General features: G+C 47.1%; 2 protein-coding genes across 8 annotated transcripts; one reads left to right on the top strand and one right to left on the bottom strand.

Annotated features, from left to right (window-relative positions):
* Nucleotides 1–165: 165 nt before the first annotated feature.
* Nucleotides 166–12307, bottom strand: Tnfaip1 (TNF alpha induced protein 1). 2 transcript variants are annotated; one of them, XM_046446798.2, is made up of 7 exons: nt 12149–12307; nt 7431–7749; nt 6638–6807; nt 5923–6012; nt 5794–5846; nt 4752–4947; nt 166–2997 (listed from the first exon to the last, which is right to left on the bottom strand). In XM_046446798.2, exons 2-7 carry the CDS (start codon nt 7633–7635, stop codon nt 2761–2763), a joined length of 951 nt encoding a protein of 316 aa, XP_046302754.1. In that variant the 5' UTR covers nt 7636–7749; nt 12149–12307; the 3' UTR covers nt 166–2760. The 2 variants fall into 2 exon arrangements, with proteins under 2 accessions (XP_046302754.1, XP_046302755.1); XM_046446799.2 differs by having other exon boundaries at nt 12125–12296.
* Nucleotides 12308–12489: 182 nt separating this feature from the next.
* Nucleotides 12490–19762, top strand: Ift20 (intraflagellar transport 20). Of its 6 annotated transcripts, XM_046446978.2 has the most exons (7): nt 12493–12642; nt 14794–14859; nt 15229–15461; nt 15611–15739; nt 16987–17072; nt 18330–18433; nt 19449–19762. In XM_046446978.2, the coding sequence occupies exons 4-7, from the start codon at nt 15613–15615 to the stop codon at nt 19600–19602; spliced, it is 471 nt and encodes a 156-aa protein (XP_046302934.1). In that variant the 5' UTR covers nt 12493–12642; nt 14794–14859; nt 15229–15461; nt 15611–15612; the 3' UTR covers nt 19603–19762. The 6 variants fall into 6 exon arrangements, with proteins under 6 accessions (XP_046302933.1, XP_046302934.1, XP_046302935.1 ...); XM_046446979.2 differs by lacking the exon at nt 14794–14859 and having other exon boundaries at nt 12498–12642; nt 15426–15461; XM_046446976.2 differs by lacking the exon at nt 14794–14859 and having other exon boundaries at nt 12500–12642.
* Nucleotides 19763–19819: the final 57 nt, after the last annotated feature.

Raw genomic sequence — 19819 nt, 5'->3', positions numbered from 1 at the left:
CTGTTTTTCTTAATCCTCCACCAGGGGGAGCCTGGGTTGTAGGGCCCTGGAGCCCTCCGTTTTATGACCTAGCTGAAGGTCAGATGGTGAACAGAAACACAGGAACCAAGCCCACAGCTGCAAGCCTGCCGAGCTCTCCTTACTGTAAACAAGACTCTCTACCACTTCAGTGTAACACAAATTTATTAGAAATTAGTGTTTATTTCCATCACTTAGACTGAGCAAAAAAGGATCGCAGTTATGTGATACAGGAAAAATTTTCTCATGCCAGGATCTGTGCCATCCTTCAGGTAGGCTATGGTCACATACCAGATTCAAAACCCCATTACTGGTGTGCATTGTTAACAGTAAGCTTCCAGTTTTCTCAGAAACCAACAAGGTTTGACCTTCATCTGACAGTTTTTGCTTACCCCTCCCCACCCACCCGGTTGGAGTTGAAAAATTCAACACTGCCAAGAGCTGCTTTCTGAACGGGGCTGGGAAATTCCCCAAACCCTTAAGCCACAAAGTCTGATTAAAGAAGCAGAGATCATTTCAACAAATTATGTTAGTGTTTTCTGTAAGACCGAGAAGATATTTCAGTCAGAAGATAAATGCCCAGCCTAGACTATAGTGCTTTCTCAGAACCAAAAAGAGGGGTCACTGAGACAGCCCAGGATCTGAAATATCAGAGCACTAAGTAGAAGCTAAGGGGAATGTGGAGATCAAAGGACAAGTGTGATCATGCCTCAGTGGGGAGCTGGGAATCTGAGTATTAAAGGGCTTCAAGGGGGCTGGGGATTTGGCTCAAGCGGTAGCGCGCTCGCCTGGCATGCGTGCGGCCCGGGTTCGATCCTTAGCACCACATACAAACAAAGATGTTGTGTCCGCCAAAAACTGAAAAATAAATATTGAAATTCTCTCTCTCTCTTAAAAAAAAAAAAGGGGTTCAAAAGCGCAGCTGAGAAAACAGGCCAGTAGCTCTAGGCTGAAGCATTCCATCTCCTTAAGAAAGCCACAAAGCTGAAGCCTGAATTTTTTTTTGTTTTTTGGTGCTGGGGATCGAACCTAGGGCCTCATGGATGCCAGGCAAATGCTCTACCACTGAGCCATATCCCCAGCCCCTGAAGCCTAAATTTGCCCAAAGAAATGGATTGTCATCTTAACTGCAGTGAAGGCTGGAAGACTTAGTAGCTGATCACCAAGTACCTGACTTGAGAGTCTTCAGCTAATTTTACATTCAAGACTGACTAACATTAAATGCCTGCTTAATAAGTCACATTTCTCCTGTTCCATCATGTCATTCCAGGTCCTTGTGAGTGGCCAACCCTGGGCCTGGCAATTGCCCATAAGCTCTGTGGGGTCAGCTGTGAGCAGCTGCTTAGAGTAGTCAAAGAGTGATAAACCTGACAGCCTGTGCTCCTTCTCCTTTGTTAGGCTGGTAGAATCCTCCCTCCCTGAGGGCATTCCTCAGCAAAGAATTCAGATGAGCAGCCTCCCGAGGGACACGGGATGAAAACCAAAGTCATGAGAACTCATACCCTGGCTGATACGTGGCATTTCCATGCCAAGAAGGAATGAAGACCTTCAAGGGATTTAGGTTTTTCCTATAGCTCTGTGTTCATAGACTCACCACTGGGCCATCCCAGTGAGGGATAAGACTCACCATCCCAGCCAGGACAAAAACCAACAGCATGCAGATTGGGGTGGGACACGGGGCCTGTTGGATGTGCAGGGCTGAGTCCACTGTCCTTTAGCTAATGGGCATGTTGACCAGCACTGTACAACACCCATGGGCTTTATAGCCTTCCAGGTGCTGCTTGTGTTTACGGCCCAGGGTAGCTCCTAGCCACTATTGACAGTGTTAGCCTTTACAGTATGTGGAGTCAATGTGCCTTGGAACTAAGGGCACTCAAGGATAAGAATCAAAGAGAACAGCACTATTACATCCCAGGAGTCAGTGACATGACCCCAGGATGTGGGGGTGAGATGTCTCTTTAGGCAGCATGCTGTGAGACCACAGGTCTCGTCTTACACAGCCTGTCTTCCTTGGTGCACTGGGCTGCCTGGCCAGGCTGATAAAGCCAAAACTGGTCAGTTTTGTTTTTATTGCTTTCTCTTTATCCTCTCCCTCAGAATGATTCTGCAGGAAAAGGGGATTAGGGTCAGGAAAAGGTGTGGGTCAGGGCAGGCTAATCTCCTGAATAACAGTACAAAGTGCAATAAAGACAGATCCCAAAAGCATCAAGAAGGGCTGAGGGGTCTACCTTATGCAGGATTCTGGCACCCTGCAGGGGTAACAAATGCCTAGTCCCTCATTATATAAAACTATTCATTTCCTAGATTATTTTTTAAAAATCAAGCTCATCAAACCTGTGCTTCAACACCTTAGGGAAAAAGAAGCCCCACCTATGATAAAGACTGGGCCTCCACAGCACCAGAAGCAGCCTTTCCCCCAGAATGAAGCCATTCCTGTGGGGCTCCGCTGAGGAAGGGCACTCAGCATAGGGCCCAGAGGGGAATGTACTTAGCAGGAGGAGGGAGGCTGGTCAGCTCACCCCACAACAGAAGTAGCTCCTTGCTGGACAGGAAGGGAGATGGATCTGGTAGTGCTCAACAGTCAGGGCCAGGAAATGGGCCCTTCCCAGCCCAGGCCCTTGATTTCACAGGAAGGACTTGTCATGTTTTTGAGTGCTGGAGCAGACAACCAGGAAGTTGCAGTGTGGGGCTGCAGAGGGCAGGAGACAGGGCCTCCTGTGCCCCATCTCCTTGAAGGTCTTATCAGTCACGATGGGCAGATTGGTGGCCGAGCTGCCGGTCATCGTAGGTGCTATAGCGCTTGACATGGATGCGGCGCACACGATCCCGCAGTTCATAGGCTTCCTCATCTTCACTGGGTGAAGCCTGGCTGCGGCTCCGGCTTGTGGCCTCCAACAAGGAGTTGTCAGGGACGCGGGGGGTCTCGTAGAGTAGGACATTGAGTGTCTCCTCATAGATTCGGGCCTCTGGAAATTCCACCTGGGGCAAGGTAGATAAGACTGATTCAGATTTTGTCTCAGGACGTACAGCCTGTCAGGGCTCTAGGCCCTGTGCTGCTTCATGAGGCCTCCTAACTGTCAGGAGACATGCTCTGTGGACATAATAGAAGACCATCCTGACCCTGTCCCACCCCAATCCGAGACTGATGGACTAATATGCACCCGTGGCCTAGATACCAATAGCTCCATCACTTACTAGCTGTGAGGCCTTGGGTCTAAGCTTTCCAGGCACAGTTTCCATTTGTGTAAAGTGATGGTTAATATTTCCCTCCCGGAGTTATTATCAACAACATAAGAAATATGTAAACTGCTTAGCAGAGAGGTTGACACACAGTTTATCTGTCTGCCTATGTATATATCATCTGCTCTGATGAGCAGTCTTACTGCTTTTTGTTTTTGCCTGACCCAACATGCCCATCCCCAGGATCAGTATGGAGGAAAGAGAAGGTATGGCAGAATTCCAGCAAACTTGCCATGTCATGTTAAGCTCTGTGCCCTTATCTCTCAATGCAAAGAATGGCAGAAACCTGGCCTGTCTTGTAGGTGTGGTGTGAGGGGTCAGAGAAGTTCATGGACAAAAGAACACAGGAAACTAAGCTTGGTGGCACATGTTTGTAATCCCAATGGCTCAGTGGGATAAGGCAGGAGGATTTCAAGTTCAAAGCCAGCTCAGCAACTTAGCAAGGCCCTAAGCAACTTAACCAGGCCCTGTCTGAAAATAAAAAATAAAAAGGGCTGGGGATGTGGCTTAGTGGTTAAATGCCTCTGGGTTCAACCCCTGCCCCCCCCCCCCCCACCACCAAAGAAAGAACACAGGCAGGTAACAGGTGTTGTCATGGTTGCAACTCAGCCCCCCAAGTCTTCCCTCCATGGACATGGCTGAGAGCCCCACACTCACTGTCCCATGTCCCATGTCATGAGGAAGCAGGGCCACTTCCTATAAGCTGCTCCTTGACCCTGGCAAAACACCTAGCTGGAGGCACTTTAGCAACCTGGTGACCAAGAAGGTGCTATCTGGGCCTAAGCCCTTTGTACCTACATGACTTCCCCGGATGAACTGCTGTTCCGCCCTAGAAAAGCTCTGCCATCTCTGGGACTGACCCTTGTTATTTTCCGGGGAAGATACCTTCTGCTTGCATCCTGAGAAAAAGGGGTTAGCTGAGTTTGTGTAAACTATCACCTGTCTGATGCCTCAGGCATGCCCAACACTGTGGTGTTACTATAGAGGTTAAGTTGACTGACCAGGAACTCCTTACTAGCCAGGGCTAGAGAGATCCTATCAGTGTTCTTGAAAACTGAAGTCATATCCACTGCATCATGCTGATTTCTGAAGCACTGTCTCATTTTCAGATCTCTAGTAATCTCGCACTCTTATTCCTGTGTTTGCAAAAGAGGAAATGGGCCCAAATGGTTAAATGGCTTATCCAAAAAACAGCTGGTATGTGGCGGAACCAGAATTTAAATCCGAATTGGGCCAACTTCAAATACCTAGTCCTTCCCACTGCGTCACACAGTTCCCTGTTGGCCAATGCCTGCTGTCCCTTAGCTACCAGAAGCAGATGGTTTCCATCCATTCCCGAATCCCTTGTTCTGGCTCTGTCCTAGCCAGCAGTATCACAGCATATTTGGGAAAGAAAGCCAAACACAGAGCTTTGTGGGAAAGCCTCATCTGGGGGCAGCACTGCCTCAGCTGCTTGCTGTGTGTTCCGCCTTGTGCAGAGGAAGTCCCCATACCTTGGTCTGCTTCTTCTCTGTGGCATACACGATGGAGGTGCAGCACACCTCTGCCAGCTTACGACCCTGGCCATAGAAGGACCAGCAGCAGATCTCGTCACCGATGACATCCTTGATGAAGAGCACGCGGCCATTGAAGCGCAAGGACAGCTTGTCAAACAGCTCTATGTTTTTCAGCAGGTGGTCATCGGAGTTGCTGAAAAACCCATGAGGGCCAGCAGGCCTGGGAATGAGGTTCTGGCACCAGAGGAGCTGTTAGCGCGAGCTGGGCCCTCCCCTCCCCTCCCCGCCTGCCATGCTGAAATGAAGACAAGTCAAGATGCCGGGGGGGACAGGAAGACAGTCATGGGGCAACCTCTGGGTTTGGGGGCCTGTGAGGAAAAGGGATTGAGTTGGTTTTAAGTTACAGCAGAGACTAAGGAAAGCTCAAAGAGACAAAGTCCCGCTGCTACTCCAGCAGGGGGCGTTCCTTCCCTTACTGTGGGGCTGGCAATGTGCCTGTCTACAGGGAAGCACAGGGAGAGTCTGGGACTCTGAGCCCACAACCATCTGGGTATAATTAACTGTGGCCTGTTTCAAGGACCCTGGAGGCCACGGGGAAGTTGTCCAGTGGGAAGCACAAAGGCTGCAGGAGGCTTAGGAGGACTCCCAGCCTGCTGGCTTCCTAGCAGCCCCCTGCCTGGTGAGACAATGTTGATGAAAACACTGGGCATGCTCTTGACATGATACCTGTTAAGGGCGTGTTTCCTGTTTCCTCCTCTATATCCCAACAAGGTCCTGTGCCAAGTTCTAAATGTCTCTACCCTGATTTCCCTTCCCCTGGTGTAGCTCAGTGGTGGAGCACTTGCCTAGCATGCCCAAGACTCTGTGTTCCAAACCCAGCACCTCAAGAAAAAAAAAGAAATAACCCCAGACCCAAGTTATCCACTCCAGGAGAGCAGGAGGCTGTCCCCGGGTCTGCTGCCCTGTGTCTGCTCTGGCTGTGCCCTTTCAGCTGCCTCTGAAGCCCTTCTCAAGTCCCCCCGCAGACATGCCCACCTACCTGGTGTAGGAATACTTATTGTTGCTTCTATTGTACAGCAGCTTCACCACGGGCTGTGAGGGAGGAGAGAGTGAGGGCCAGGCTGGGGGCATGGCATTCCCTGGCCACAGCCCTCTGAGCTCCCGGTACCTTGGTGGAGGATTCGATGAGCCTGTCCTCCTCCCTCAGGGATGTGATGATGGGGATGTTGCACACAGGCTGGTACGAGTCCTTCTTGTCCTGGGAGACATGCACAGAACAGACAGCCTTCCTTGGGTTCTTTGCTTGCCAGGCTTAGCTAGGTACCCCTGCAGCCCCTCTGCCATGGCTACCCTCTGCTTAGCAAGGAGGCATCAGACAGAGATCATGAGGTCCCTGGCAAGAGATCCTGACAGCTGGCAAGCAGACCCCCATTTCCAGAAAACCTGGAGTCCACATACCTAAGCACATGGACTAGAAGCAGAGTCTCACTGCTGAGCTTGAAAACCTGGCTGCCAGGTTGCTGGGCCTGTACAGCATTTCACTGTTCTAAATGGGTTTGTTAATTAGTTACTAGGAATTAAACCCAGAGGCACTTTAACACTGAGCCACATCCCTCCACCTTTTTTTTTTTAAAGACAGGGTCTTGCTAAGTTGTTTAGGGCCTCACTAAATTGCTCAGGATGGCTTTGAACTTGCGATCCTCCTGCCTCAGCCTCCCGAGTCACTGGAATTACAGGTGTGTATCACTGTGCCTAACTTCTAACTAGGTTTGGATTCATTGACCTCATCTTCCATACAGAAAGCCTGGCACTGACCCTTTAAGTCTCTAGAGGAGTGGTAAATCCCACCTTCATTAGGTTACCCCCAAACTCTGCCCACTTACCTGCAGGGCAGTCTGGCACATGTTCACTAGGCCCTGAATGAGGTAATATTTTGCTTCAGCCATCAATTCTTTGATTTCTTGCCGGTTTTGAGGGAGGGTAATAGTGTCATCTCGGAGGTAATTCAAAATGGTGCCAAAGTGCTTTCCACATCGGTCTATGAGGATCCAGCCTAGGGATTCAGAATGGGCCCCACGGGATTACTGTTTGTCTCCTGGTAACCTCAGAAGCAGGCAAAGGCCACATGTTGAGCCAGGTGGCAGGTAGCAAGGAAAGGACCTACATGAGCACAGAGCCCAGGGCCTAGGTCGAGAGAAGTGGGAATGGACACTCTAGCTCTCAGGCCCATGGCTGCTCTTTACCCTTCCTACCTAAACCCAAGGACTGGCACACACCATGGGACACAGAGGCCTGCCAGGCTTTGTGGAGGCTCTCTGAAGTCTAAGCTCAGGAGCACTCAGGCCACCATGGCCACAAAGAACTCACCAGCCCCTTGCTCACTTTCTGCCCACAGCCCAGGCTGTACAGTAACAGCTCTTAAAAGAATCTGGTACTATTTAAATATTTTTAAAGTATGGATCTTCTCCTTGGAAAATGCATAAATACACAACATTCTATGTACCATTTCAGGGAATTCTGTGGTTCTCCTAAGAACTCCAGATGAAGAAGTCCTATTCCAAGTGAGAGAAAATGGGAATCTGGATTCTAATCTACCAAGTGTAAGACCTGCTCTGAAGTAGTTTCTCAGGACTCCCCCTTGCTTCCCTACCCACATAGACAGCCCTGATGCCTCACCTTCTTTGTCGGTCAGCACCTCCATGCGTCCACTAAACATGGCCTTGAGCATGGTGTCATGCCGGGTGAGGGCCCGCACCGTGGTGTAGTACAGGGAGCCGCCTACATTGAGCTGCACGTACTTGTTGCCCAGCCCTCCTCCCTTGAAGCCACTTAGCTTGGGCTTGGCACCTGAGGCTGGGCATAGACATGTGTCCCCCGACATCTCCCGCTGCAGGTAGATCACCACACGGCAGGAGGTAGGCTTGGAAGGCTCCGCCGTGGTGGAAGTGTTCACAAGGGAGTGTCCTGGGGAGGCCAGAGCCTCATACTCTCAGTGCTGTGAGCAGGAGATGGGAGAGAAGATGAAAGTCAGCAGAAGAGTCCTCCAATGAGGGAGGGCTAACAGAAGGAACACTGACCATGCCATTCCCTCCTTGGTAAGCCAGGCATTCCCAGCAAGGCTCCATCCCTAGGCAATAGTAGGAAAGACTTTTCTGCTGTTCCTCATTGTACTGGAAGCCAGGTTGGGAGTAGTCTCCCAGACCCCTATCCTGCTCACCTCACTAACCTCTGAGACTCAGCTCAGCTCTGGGTGGCAAGACAAGCAAAGCCTTGGAACTAGACACAGAGGCTCTGAGGAAGAGATCGCTCTGGGGATCTACCAGTGAGATTCCAGATTTTCTTTATAAACTTCCTGTGACACCAGACTTTCAGCCCAACCTACTAGGAATCCAGCCAGTCTAGGAGTTTCCCAGGAGCCAAAGGGACAGGATGCACTTCCTTTCCCAAGATTCCAGACTCAGAAGGAACCTAGCCAGGGTTTCGTTTAGCACTGGCAGGAGGGAGCCTGTCCTCAGGAGAGGATGGAGTGGGCCAGTCTGGAGCAGCAAGCCAATGTTCTTAGCAAGGGTCACCTGGGCTCCCGCTGGGCTTCCTGGCCTTCCCCTTTCTTGGCACCAGACTTGACCCAAGTTCCTGAAATCGCCACTATTTTCCAAGGCAGAACAACTACAGGATAGCTATTTTTGCTTCTTTTTCCTGAGAAGGAACCCAGTTTTATCTTTTCTTCTTTTTGCTCCAAAGAAGAATGAGGAGAAAGTATCAGAAAAGATCAGATGATAAATCTAAAAATTTTTGAGTAATGTGGGGATTAGAATACTAACTGGAGGGCTGGGGATATACCTCAGTTGGTAGAGTGCTTGCCTTGCATGCACAAGGCCCTGGGTTTGATACCATTTACACACACACACACACACACACACAGAATACCAACTGGAGCTGACAGAACCAAGGAGTAAGGAAAGCCAGGTCACCCTCATGATTTACATTCTCTTTCCCCCCTTTTTTTGTGATTTGTACTCTAACCCATCTGAATCCATGGATTCAATTAACAGTGGATTGAAAATACATGAAAAAAATAATAGCACTTGTACCGACACATGCAGACTTTGTTCTTGCCATTAGTCCCTGATATAGTATAACAACAACTTACATGGCATTTATACTTGTTATGGTTTGGATATGAGGTATCCCCCCAAAGTTCCTGTGTTAATGAGGAATGTTAAAGGTAAAATGATTAGATTGTGAGAGCTGTAACAATGGGGTATGGCTGGAGGAGCTGGATCACTGGGGTTGTGCCCTGGAAGGGAACATTTGTCCCTGGCCCCTCCCCTTTCCCTCTCTTTGTCTCTTTCTAACCTTGCTGTGAGCTGAGCAGCACTGGGTCCTTCCCTCATGATGTGCTCTCCTCTTGGGCCCAGAGCCATGGAGTTGGCCATCTTTAACTGAGACTTCCAAAACCTTGAGTCCCAATAAATTTTTCCTCCTCTAAGTTATTCTTGTTGGGTATTTTGGTTGTAGTGATGAAAAGCTGACTAAAACAATATTCTAAAAGTATGATAACCAATATAGAGGTTTAAAGTATACAGAAGGATGATCATCAATTATATGCAAGTAATATACCAGTTATATAAGGGGACTGGAGCATCCTTGGATTTCAGTATCTGCAGAGGTCTTGGAACCAACAGAGGTGCAACGGTATTATGTTTTGGCTATCTAAAGAATCAATATAACCAATTCACTGAAGAAAAAAATACAATAGCTAGCATTCATTGAATAAATATTTACTATGTACCAGATACTATTCTATGCTAATATTTTCATATCTATTTTTAGCTCATTTAATCCATTCAGCAATATAAATATTGAGTGCTTACTATGTTAAACAGAAGGAAATTTTTGTTTTGGATATGAAGTGTCCCCTAAAGACTCATGTGTTGAAGGCTTGGTCCCTAGTGCAGCAACATTCAGAAGTGGGGATTTGGGGGACTGATCAGATCATGACTTTCTACTTCAACAATCTATCAATCCATTAGGGATTCATATTGGATAGCATTATTGGGATGTGGTGGAAACTGTAGGCAGGGGGGCCAGTAAGAGGAAATAAGTCACTGGGGGTGTTCCTTGGAAGAGTCTCTCTCTTCCCCAGCCCCTACTTCCTGCTCTCTCTCTCTCTCTGCTTCCATCTGCCATGGATGAGCAGCTTTTCTCTACCACCTTCTTCCACCACATGTTCTGCCTCACCTCAGGTCCAAAGCAACGGAGCTCACCAATAATGGACTGAAACCTCTGTCTAAATAAATCTTTCCTCCTCGAAGTTGTTTTTCTCATATGTATATTTTGTTCCAGCAGTGGAAAGCTGACTCAGGCAGGAACTATGCAAATATATTGTCTTGCCTTCAAAAAGGTCAAAGAACTGTTAGCAAGAATTTTTTTTTTAAAAATGTTTTGAGTTAGCATTTACTGTGCTTCTGCAATGTGCCAGGCACTGGGAACAGAAAGCAAATACAGAAGAGTCATGTCCTCATGGAGCTTACATTTAAGTGGGAGAAGACAGATTATAAACACGAAAACAGACAAGTTCAGGAGATGAGAATAAAACAGTGATAAGAGAGTGACCAAGGAAGGCACTAATTAGAGGCACCTGGAAAGATAACACTTCTGCTAAGGTCTGAGAAGAGCACTTTAGACAGTTGGATGAGTAAGTACAAAGTTCCTGTTTGAATTGAGTTTTAGGAACAGAAATAAGGATATGGTAGCTGGCACACAGAAAACAGGGGAAGTTGATTCGATGAATGCCTGGGAAGGCACCTACGGTGGTAAATAACAGTAAAGAGTTTGGGTTTTATATTAATTACTGTCCTCTCTCCTTCCATTCTTTCCTTATTTGGAGAATGGCAACTCTACCACTGAGCTACATCCCCATCCCTTTTTATTTCTGATTTTGAGACAGGGTCTCACTAAGTTGCTGAGGCTGACCTCCAATTTGCAATCCTCCTGCCTCAGTGTCCCAAGCTGCTGGGATTACACGTGTGAGCACGGCACTTGGCTGCTCATCATCTCTCATAAATGCCACTAGAAGCATGGTACTGGTTTTCCCAAGTTCTGTTAACTGTTCTGCTTCCTGAAAAATGCCATGCACATTTTAAGTATTCAATATATGTCAGCTTGTTAGACTGAAATTAACCCTGAAAAGATTTAGATAGGTCTGTGGGAAGAATGTTCAGGGAAGGGGCCAGAGTGGGTGCTGCCGGAAGTAGTGAATTCCTTTGGAGGTTTGCCTCAGGGATGGGGTATGGATGAGATGAACCCTAGGATGCTGTCTAATAAGTAAGTAACACTAGAATGGCATGAAATCACTTTATCTTCCACCCTTTAAAAGGTTTTAGCTAGCCGGGAAGGCGCGGTGTGGGAGGCCTGTAATCCCAGCAGCTCAGGGGGCTGAGGCAGGAAGATCTCAAGTTCAAGCCAGCCTCAGCAAAAGCGAGGCGCTAAGCAACTCAGTGAGACCCTGTCTCTAAATAAAATACAAAACAGGGATGGGGATGTCGCTCAGTGGTCAAGTGCCCCTGAGTTCAATCCCCAGCACACACACCCCCCCCCCGCAAAAAAAAAAAGAAAGAAAAATTAAAGGTTTTATTAAGTTCATGTATTTTGTGTCCAGTCCCAATACCCCCAGTATCCAAGAAAGCACACACACATGTACTTCTGCCAAATCAAAGGAACTCAATGGCTGAGCTTGCAAAGAGAGGAAGTCAAATCCAGAGCTAATCTATTCTTTTCCTACAAAGCAGTTGCTTTAAGCCCCTGCATGACGTCATGCCAGATTCCACCCAGACCAACGGGTGCCAGGAATCCTGTGGCAGGTGACGCCCCAGAAAGTAATTCCGGTGAGATTGAAGTTTCCACTGAAAGTCTCAGTGCTCTTCCTTCCGGACTTGTTTGTGGATATTTGGGGATGCCTGGGGTTAGGGGCGGATACGTGTCTCACTCAGCAAAGCTAAAGGGAACCCAAGCAGAACAAAGGACAAATCACCGCGGCGGTGGAAGAAGATGGGGTCCTAAAGGAAGAAGGCACACGCGGCGGACGGCGGGGGAGGGGAAGCCGAGCTTGGCAAGAGAGGGCGGATAAAGCAGAAATTCCAAGTGTGAAGTGGCCGCTTCACCCAGAGAGTCCAGGAAAAAATTAGCGACGCCCAGTCTTTCTTGTAGCTAGTGCAGGCTCTCCTCCAGCCCGCACCCTGCCTTTCTACCGAGAAACTGAGACACCCACCCCCCAGCGGAGGATTTGAACTCTCCATCTCCCCTAAGCCGTCCCAACCGTTTTTCCCTTGACCCGTCTGGGGGCCAGTCCTCCCCTTCCCTTCCCCTACCGCATCGGCAGGCCAGGCTCTCACCGTCCCCGGGGGCGCTTCTTCCTCTCAGCTGAATGGCAACCGACTCCTTGCCGCCCCTAGCTTGTAGCCGCCTGCCCAACAGCAATCCCGGGCTGTGAGCTCACATCCTGCTCCAGCAGACTCCTCCCGGTGCAGCGGCCCATCCCTGCCTATCTGGGAAACTGAGACTACAAGGCCCGGCATGCACTGCCCCCGATCAGGGGCGGAGTCAGAATTCTGCGAGCTTTCCGTACACCCCGCCCTCGCCGTGAGAGCGCAGCTACTTCCGGCGACCTCGCTGGCGCAAAGGCTTCTGGGTTGTGTAGGCAGTATTTCCCAGTAGGCTCTGTGGGAATGTGTGAGGCCAAGTGCTTCCGGTATCAGGCAGTGACGCTATGGTAAACAGATCTTGTAGCCGTGGCAGCAGCCGAGGGGAGCGAGTTACGCACGGAGTGCTGGTAACTGGAGGAAGAAGCTGCCTGCCAACGTCACCCTTGGCCGCAGAGCGCGGGCAGGTAAGAGGTGATTTTGGGTTGGGGTACGCAGGCGGACCGGGGGCTAGAGGAATCTGACAGGCCCCCGCCTTAAGAAAAGGCAGACCCGGGCGGAAAGGAACGTGGGAATTCCGCCAGACTCTTAGGGAGCGGTTTCACACCCAAGTGACGCCTGAAGCGTGGCCCGTTGATAGCCGCAGGGAACTGAGGCTCGGAAACAGCGTGGGGTTTACGTAGAGAAGACCGCTAGTTCCTTCGCCCGGGCCTTTTCTGACTTTCTGTCCAGTGCCTCTTCCACAGCCCATTGGTGGAGCCCGTAGGTAGTGCCTAGCGTGGACCTGGGAGAGCCCGGACGCGGGGACAGCGTATCACCGTCCTCGTCCTTAGGGAGCTCAGTCCCAGGTCTCTTATGTTCCTCAGATACTCAGACACGTGTGTGGTGTGAGTTGTGAAAGAATACGATAGCCCTCCGTGAAGCTTCTCTCTGTCCCTTACTCCATCTCACCCATCTCTTTAAACTATCCCCTCCAATCATACACTGGTTCAAGCCAGATTTATGGGAATCATGCCTGACTTTTTCACTCCCTTTATTCACTTCCTTACTCTCTTATCAGTTCAGCTTAGAAAACATCTCAATTCAGAACACTTGTCTTCAGCTGCAAGCTTTGGTTTTTGCAGTAGCCTTCTATCTTTTTCCACAGACATTCATTCCACAAACATTAACTGAGTGCCAATTATGTGCAGGCACCATGCTAGGTGCTAGGGTGACAGTGAGGAATCAGGTAAGCATGGCCCTACTCTTTTGTTTTCTCCAGTCCAGTCTCCAGACTGAGTCACAGTGATCTTCCTAAATGAAAATGGCACTTTGCTGAGAATCCACCAGGTGCCAAGCTCATTACTGCAGCTTTTGGAGCCCTTCATGATCCAGCACTGGTTTCCTCGTTTGGCTTCATCTTGATCCATTCTCTCTCTTGCTCACTGTTTTGATCACACTAGTCTTTAAGTTCTTGGAATGTGTCGGATTTTTTGTAGCCTCAGGATGTTCTCATATGCTTTTTCTTCTGCTTAGATTGCCTCCCTCTTGCCTTCATCTCACAAACTTTTTGACTTTAGGTCTCAGTTTAGACATCACTTTTTTAGAAAGCTTTTGTTGACATCCCTCTGCTCCACGCTATGTCCTGCTGCATCTTCACATAGCACCATGTGCTTTTCCTCACACCGTTATCATAATTTGTGATTAGTGCACTCTCTGTCCAGAGACATTTTCAACAGCTCTTTATCCCCAGAGCAGGGACTTAGGAGTTTCTGGATAAATGCACTGTCTCAGGTAAGGTAGTGGAAGTTGAAGTAAGTGTTTGTTTGCTCTATCAAGTTATGTGGATCTTTCTGGAGCATCTGGTCTGATTGATTACCTGGTAACTGTTAAGTACTTCGACTAAATGTGTAAAGAGAACAAGCAGGAAGACAGATTTAAGGAAGCTTTGAATGATTAAAACATTTAAAAAGAAAGAATCAACTCACTTTAGTTGATTCCAGTGCAGCCAAAGGCCAGAGTCATATATAGACAGCCCAAAGACATGTATTAGTTGGCTCACACAGTGCTGTGGCAACAGTAGGACTTAATTCTTTTATTTCTTTATTTTTTGGTGCTGGGGATTGAACTCAGGGTCTTGCATATGCTGGGCATGCGCTTTGCCCCTGAGAGGCATCTCCAGCCCAAGGGACTTAATTCTTTCCAAACATGGCTCTTTCTGTGGCACATCTGTTTCTGATAGCCACTCTCCGATTTCATCCCATTCAGAAACAAACTTTTCTAACAAAGCTGAAAGGGAAACAGGTGCGGCAGGGGGAGATGGGAGCAGAGGAAAGGGGTGGTGCAGGGACAGGTGATGATAGTCTTTGAAAAACCTGGGTTTTGGAATGGGCCTAGAGCCAATGACTAGAACTAATTAGCATTTCCTCCTTTTCTTTCTTTCTTTTTTTTTTTGTGTGATGTTGAGAATGGAACCTAGGGCCCCACATTTGCTAGACAGGTGCTCTACCACTGGGCTAGTCTCCCATCACTTCCCTTTTTGAACAGAGCATCTACGTTTCACTTATTTTTAGTATTAAAAAAATTGGTTTTTGAGCCAGAATGAGGGTGAGTTTCCAGTTTCCTTCTCGTCCTTTCAGTGACGTTGTACCTGTGTCCATGCTGCCTTCTCTGCTTGGAATGCCTTTCCCTGGCCTCCTTACTTGGTACGTTCTTGCTGATACTTCATTCTTTTTTGTGTTTTCTGCTAGGAAGAGACTGACCCAACTTTGGTTCCCATTTCGGGCAACGGTATAGTGACTTGCATCATAAAAAAATAGCTTATTTTTTTTAACCCTTTTAATTTACCCAGATTTTAAAAATTTGCTTTTGATGTTATTCCATAAACAACACAAAACATGTATTTGAAAAGCCTTTTTTGGTACATAAATGGGGATATATAAATATGTTTATGGCTCATAACAGTCCCGATGTCACTCAAGTTAACTGCTCTGTTCTCTTCTTGTTCTGTAGAGATATTTCGGTAAAGCACTTAACAGCATAATTTTTCAGTTTACCTGTCTATCTTCCTCCAGCTGAACTATGTGCTCCTCCAGGGCGGGCACCATGTTGCATTCAGCTCTGTACCCCCAGCATCTAGCAGTCTTGGCATGTAGTAGGCACTCAAGAAATGTGTGTTGAATGAACGATGCCTGTGACAAGCAACTGGACTTTATTCTTTCCTGACCCTTGCTCCTATGGCACACCTCTTCTGCCACTGTCACCCCTTCAGAACAGAACTTCTCTAGGGAACCTGGAAGGGAAACAGGTGAGGCTGAGAGGTGGAGGCAGTGGGATTGGGGATTCTTTGGAACATCAGGGGTTTTGGCATTAGTGTCTGGGGGCAGGAGTGGGCTTGGGCGGGCAGCAGGTATTTCCTTAGTGGCTGAGAAGTGACTGGGCCTGGTTTCTCTGTAGCTATGGCCAAGGACATCCTGGGTGAAGCAGGGCTGCACTTTGATGAGCTGAACAAGTTGCGGGTGTTGGACCCTGAGGTAACCCAGCAGACCATAGAGCTCAAGGAAGAGTGCAAGGAGTTTGTGGACAGTGAGTATCACTTGGGGAGACACAGTACTATTCATCTTTGAGCAGCACCCCACTGTAGGATTTGTACCCCACTCTTTCTCCTGGCTGCAAGAATGGTCCTGGCTTTGAATCTTCATGTACCTGCTGTCATCTTATTATTATTTAAAAAAAGAAAAATTTTTTAAGATTTTCATCTGGTGCCAAGGACTGAACCCAGTGCCTCACACATGCTAGGCAAGTGCTCTACCAACGAGCCCCAGCCCCCTGCTGTCTTCTTATACTTGTCATGTCATCCTGTATTGAGCACATTGGGAGAGGAGGGTGTTTTTTGACATGCCATCTGTGATTTTTTTTTTTTCTCTCTCTCAAAAACCTTAATCTTCATGGGGCAGAACCAGGGCTTTGGGGTGGAAAATGGGAATTATGCATTATTTGATTTCTTGATAGAAAGTGTTCTCAGTGGTAGGCGCTCCATTATTTGGAGTGAGAGGTGCTAACTGAAGTCTCCAGAGGCAGCTCAACAGACTTAATGAAGTTATGTTTGAGCTACAGATTTTAGAATCTCCTGTCCCAGCAGCCAAGCAAGCCCAGTGCTGATGAAGAGAGCCAGATTAGCTGGAGCAAGGGATTTCTGAGCCTCTGGACCTCCCTATGCTGTGAAGAGAGTTTAGCTGGTGAAAGTTGCTTGGGTTTCATTGCCAGTCTGTGGTTGCTATGTGCATGCTATTGTCTCACCTCTTTTTTCCCCTAGTAAAATGGGGTTCCAGCATACCAAGGATGTTGAAAAAAGTGAGTGGGAGATTAAGTACTTAAATGCTGTGAGCTCTTTACTTGGCTCTGGTTATTGGTGGGAAGGTCCCACCCCACCATTGACTGAAATCTAGGGTATGTGTGGCTAGTCCAGAGGTAGCACTGGTGTTCTGAAACAGTTTTTTTGGGAATTGTGCTTTGTGCTTCTTGTCACTCTTGGGGAATTGGGTCCTCCAGGTGGACCATCAGGAGCCTGCTGCCTTTGTAGCCTGGAGTAGCAGCAGGTGGCTGGCTTGGTGGTAACTCAAGGTCTAGGTATTCCCTGGTCCAACACTGGGCCCCTGGCCACCTTTCTCTAGGTTCAGACCAAGGGTGGGAGACTTGCACCAGCAGGCACCAAACTGTTTTTGACATAGATTAAAAGGGGCATTCAGCTCTGCCCTCACTGCTTCAGGGGGGTGCTGAGAGAGAGTGATGGTACTGAGAAAATAAGATATTTTTTGTTCTTTCTCCAAAAGAAATTGGCCAGTTTCAGAAAATAGTTGGTGGTCTAATTGAGCTTGTTGACCAACTTGCAAAAGAAGCAGAAAATGAAAAAATGAAGGTAAGCTCAGCATGCTTCTGGCCTGGCCCAGGGCGCTGATTCTCTACTCTCTTAATCTCTGCTCTCTTCATTTTTGGGGGAGAATGAGTGGGTTCTTTTAATCATAATAAGATTCTTTAAAAATTGTTTATTCTTCTTACACATGACAGTAGAATGTATTTTGACATATCATGTTACATGGTGTATAACTTCCCATTCTTGTGGTTGTACACGATGTGGAGTTACACTGATTGTGTATTCATATATGAACATAGGAAAGTTATGTCCAGTTCATTCTTTCTTATTGCCATCTCCCCTCCCTTCCCTTCATTTTCCTTTGTCTAATCTAACCCCCCACTCTTAATTAGTATCTGCACATCAGAGAGAACATTTGGTCTTTGGTTTTTTGGGATTGGCTTATTTCACTTAGCATGATAGTCTCCAGTTCCATCCATTTACTGTTAAATGCCATAATTTCATTCTTATGGCTGAGTAATATTCCATTGTGTACATGTACCACATTTTCTATATCCATTCATCTGTTGAAGGGCACCTAGGTTGGTTCCATAGCTTAGCTATTATGAATTGAGCTGCTACAAACCTTGATGTGGCCATATCACTAGAGAATGCTGATTTTAAGTCCTTTTGGGTATATGCCAAGGAATGGGATAACAGAGCCAAATGGTGGTCCAATTCCAAGTCAAAACAAGATTTTTGTAACAATTTAGGGTCCAGTTAACCTTCTGAGCTTATATGTCAGGATACTTTTATTACTTTGATCTTCACATCAGCACTGAGTTTTTTTTTTTTTTTTTTTAATTTTTTTTGTAGTTGTAGATGGACAGAATGCCTTTTTATTTTTATGTGGTGCTAAGGCTCAAACCCAGTGCCTCATGCATGCTAGGCGAGCGCTCTACCACTGAGCTACAGCCCCAGCCCCAGGTTTTATGTTATATACATGGAAAAATGAAGACTTACATGGTGCAGATAACTTAAAGGGCATGAGGCTGAAGGGCACCGCCAGCCAGCCATTCAGTACCTGCAGGCAGGGCTCTGGGAAGAGCTCTGGACTTGTCTCCTCCTAGCTATAGGCCAGTTCTCCCCAGGCACTCTGATTGGTAGGTTAATCATCTTTTTGGCTTATCCCCAAGCCCTGGTGTGCCACTTTCTTTTCCCCTCTGGGCACTGAAATAACTCCTGATGGCCCACCCCTATTTTGAGGACTTCCTGCTATAGATTTTTAATGAAGCCACGAACTTTGGTGATTCTGTTTCTTAGGCCATTGGTGCTCGGAACTTGCTCAAATCCATAGCAAAGCAGAGAGAAGCCCAACAGCAGCAACTTCAAGCACTGATAGCAGAAAAGAAAATGCAGCTAGAAAGGTAAGAAGCCATGATGTGAAGCAGGTTCTTCATTCCACTTAGATTCTATTTTCCTTCTTGATCATCTTCATTATCATTTCCCCAGGAATAGCATTGCACTAGTCAACCCGATTTGAAGAATTTTTAAAAATTACATTTGGCTGGGGATGTGGCTCAAGCGGTAGCACACTCGCCTTGCATGCGTGCGGCCCGGGTTTGATCCTCAGCACCACATACAAAGATGTTGTGTCTGCCAATAACTAAAAAAAAATAAATATTAAAATTAAAAAAAATTACATTTGATGGGAAGAAAACAGAAAATTGGTTTTATAACATCCTTGACCAGGTTTGAGTATGAAAATTCAGATAGCAAGGGGCCAGTTGGCTGGCTCCCAGAGGTAACTTTGTTAGGGGTGGAGGGTTTTTTTTTGGTAGTTGTAGATGGATAGCATGCCTTTTATTTTTAAAATATTTATTTAGTTGTAGATGAACACACAGTATCTTTATTTTCATGTGGTGCTGAGGATCGAACCCAGTGCCTCACATGTGAGGCAAGCGCTTTATCACTGAGCTAAAGCCTCAGTCCTGCCTTTTATTTTTTAAATAGCTTTATTTTATTCATTTTTATGAGGTACTGAGGATTGAACCCAGTGCTTTACATGTGCTAGGCAAGCACTCTACCACTGAGCCACAACCCTGCCCTTATTTATTTTTATCTGGTATTAAGGATCAAATAAATCCAGGGCCTCACACATGTGAAGCAAGTGCTCCCCATGAGCCACAACCCAGCCTTGGAGATTTCCTATGGGTAGGACTTTGCCTGTTTTTCTTTCTTGCCCTAACTTCCTTCTGAACTCACCATTTCTTAGAATCATTTAAACCTCTGTAGTCTTCTCTAGAAGACTTAAGTCTGTAGTTTATTTCATCTTTTTCAGGGCTTCTAATAATTTTGTTTTTCAGGTATCGGGTTGAATATGAAGCTTTGTGTAAAGTAGAAGCAGAACAAAATGAATTTATTGACCAATTTATTTTTCAGAAATGAACTGAAAATTTCATTTATACCAGGAAGGCAAAAAAGCCCCCAAACCAAAAAACCTCTGTACCATTCCAGTGACTTGACTAATGACCTACGTCATGACAGTGTGCAAGGAACACAGCCCTCTGAAGGCAGTAATGCAGTCCAGGGGTAGGACTGGAGTGAGTGAACAGCTACTGCCAGTGGCCATGCTGGGCAGGTTCTCACCTCTTACATTCTTAGTAGGAATGAAGCAGCCTGTAAACTTTGATCCTCTTTTTTGTAAACTTACAAAGCTTTGGGAAAAAAAAGCAATAAACTATTGTTTTCAAATGGCTTAGTTGCCTTTTTCACCCCTTGTGAGAGAACCCTGGATGCTCAATTCCCAGTCC

The sequence above is a fragment of the Marmota monax genome, unplaced genomic scaffold, assembly GCF_021218885.2.
Source record: "Marmota monax isolate L192 unplaced genomic scaffold, Marmota_monax_Labrador192_F-V1.1 WCK01_AAM20220418_F8-fsc00138, whole genome shotgun sequence".
NCBI lineage: Eukaryota > Metazoa > Chordata > Mammalia > Rodentia > Sciuridae > Marmota > Marmota monax.
Note: the sequence above shows the minus strand (reverse complement) of the source record. Positions and strands in the feature narration are given on the sequence as shown.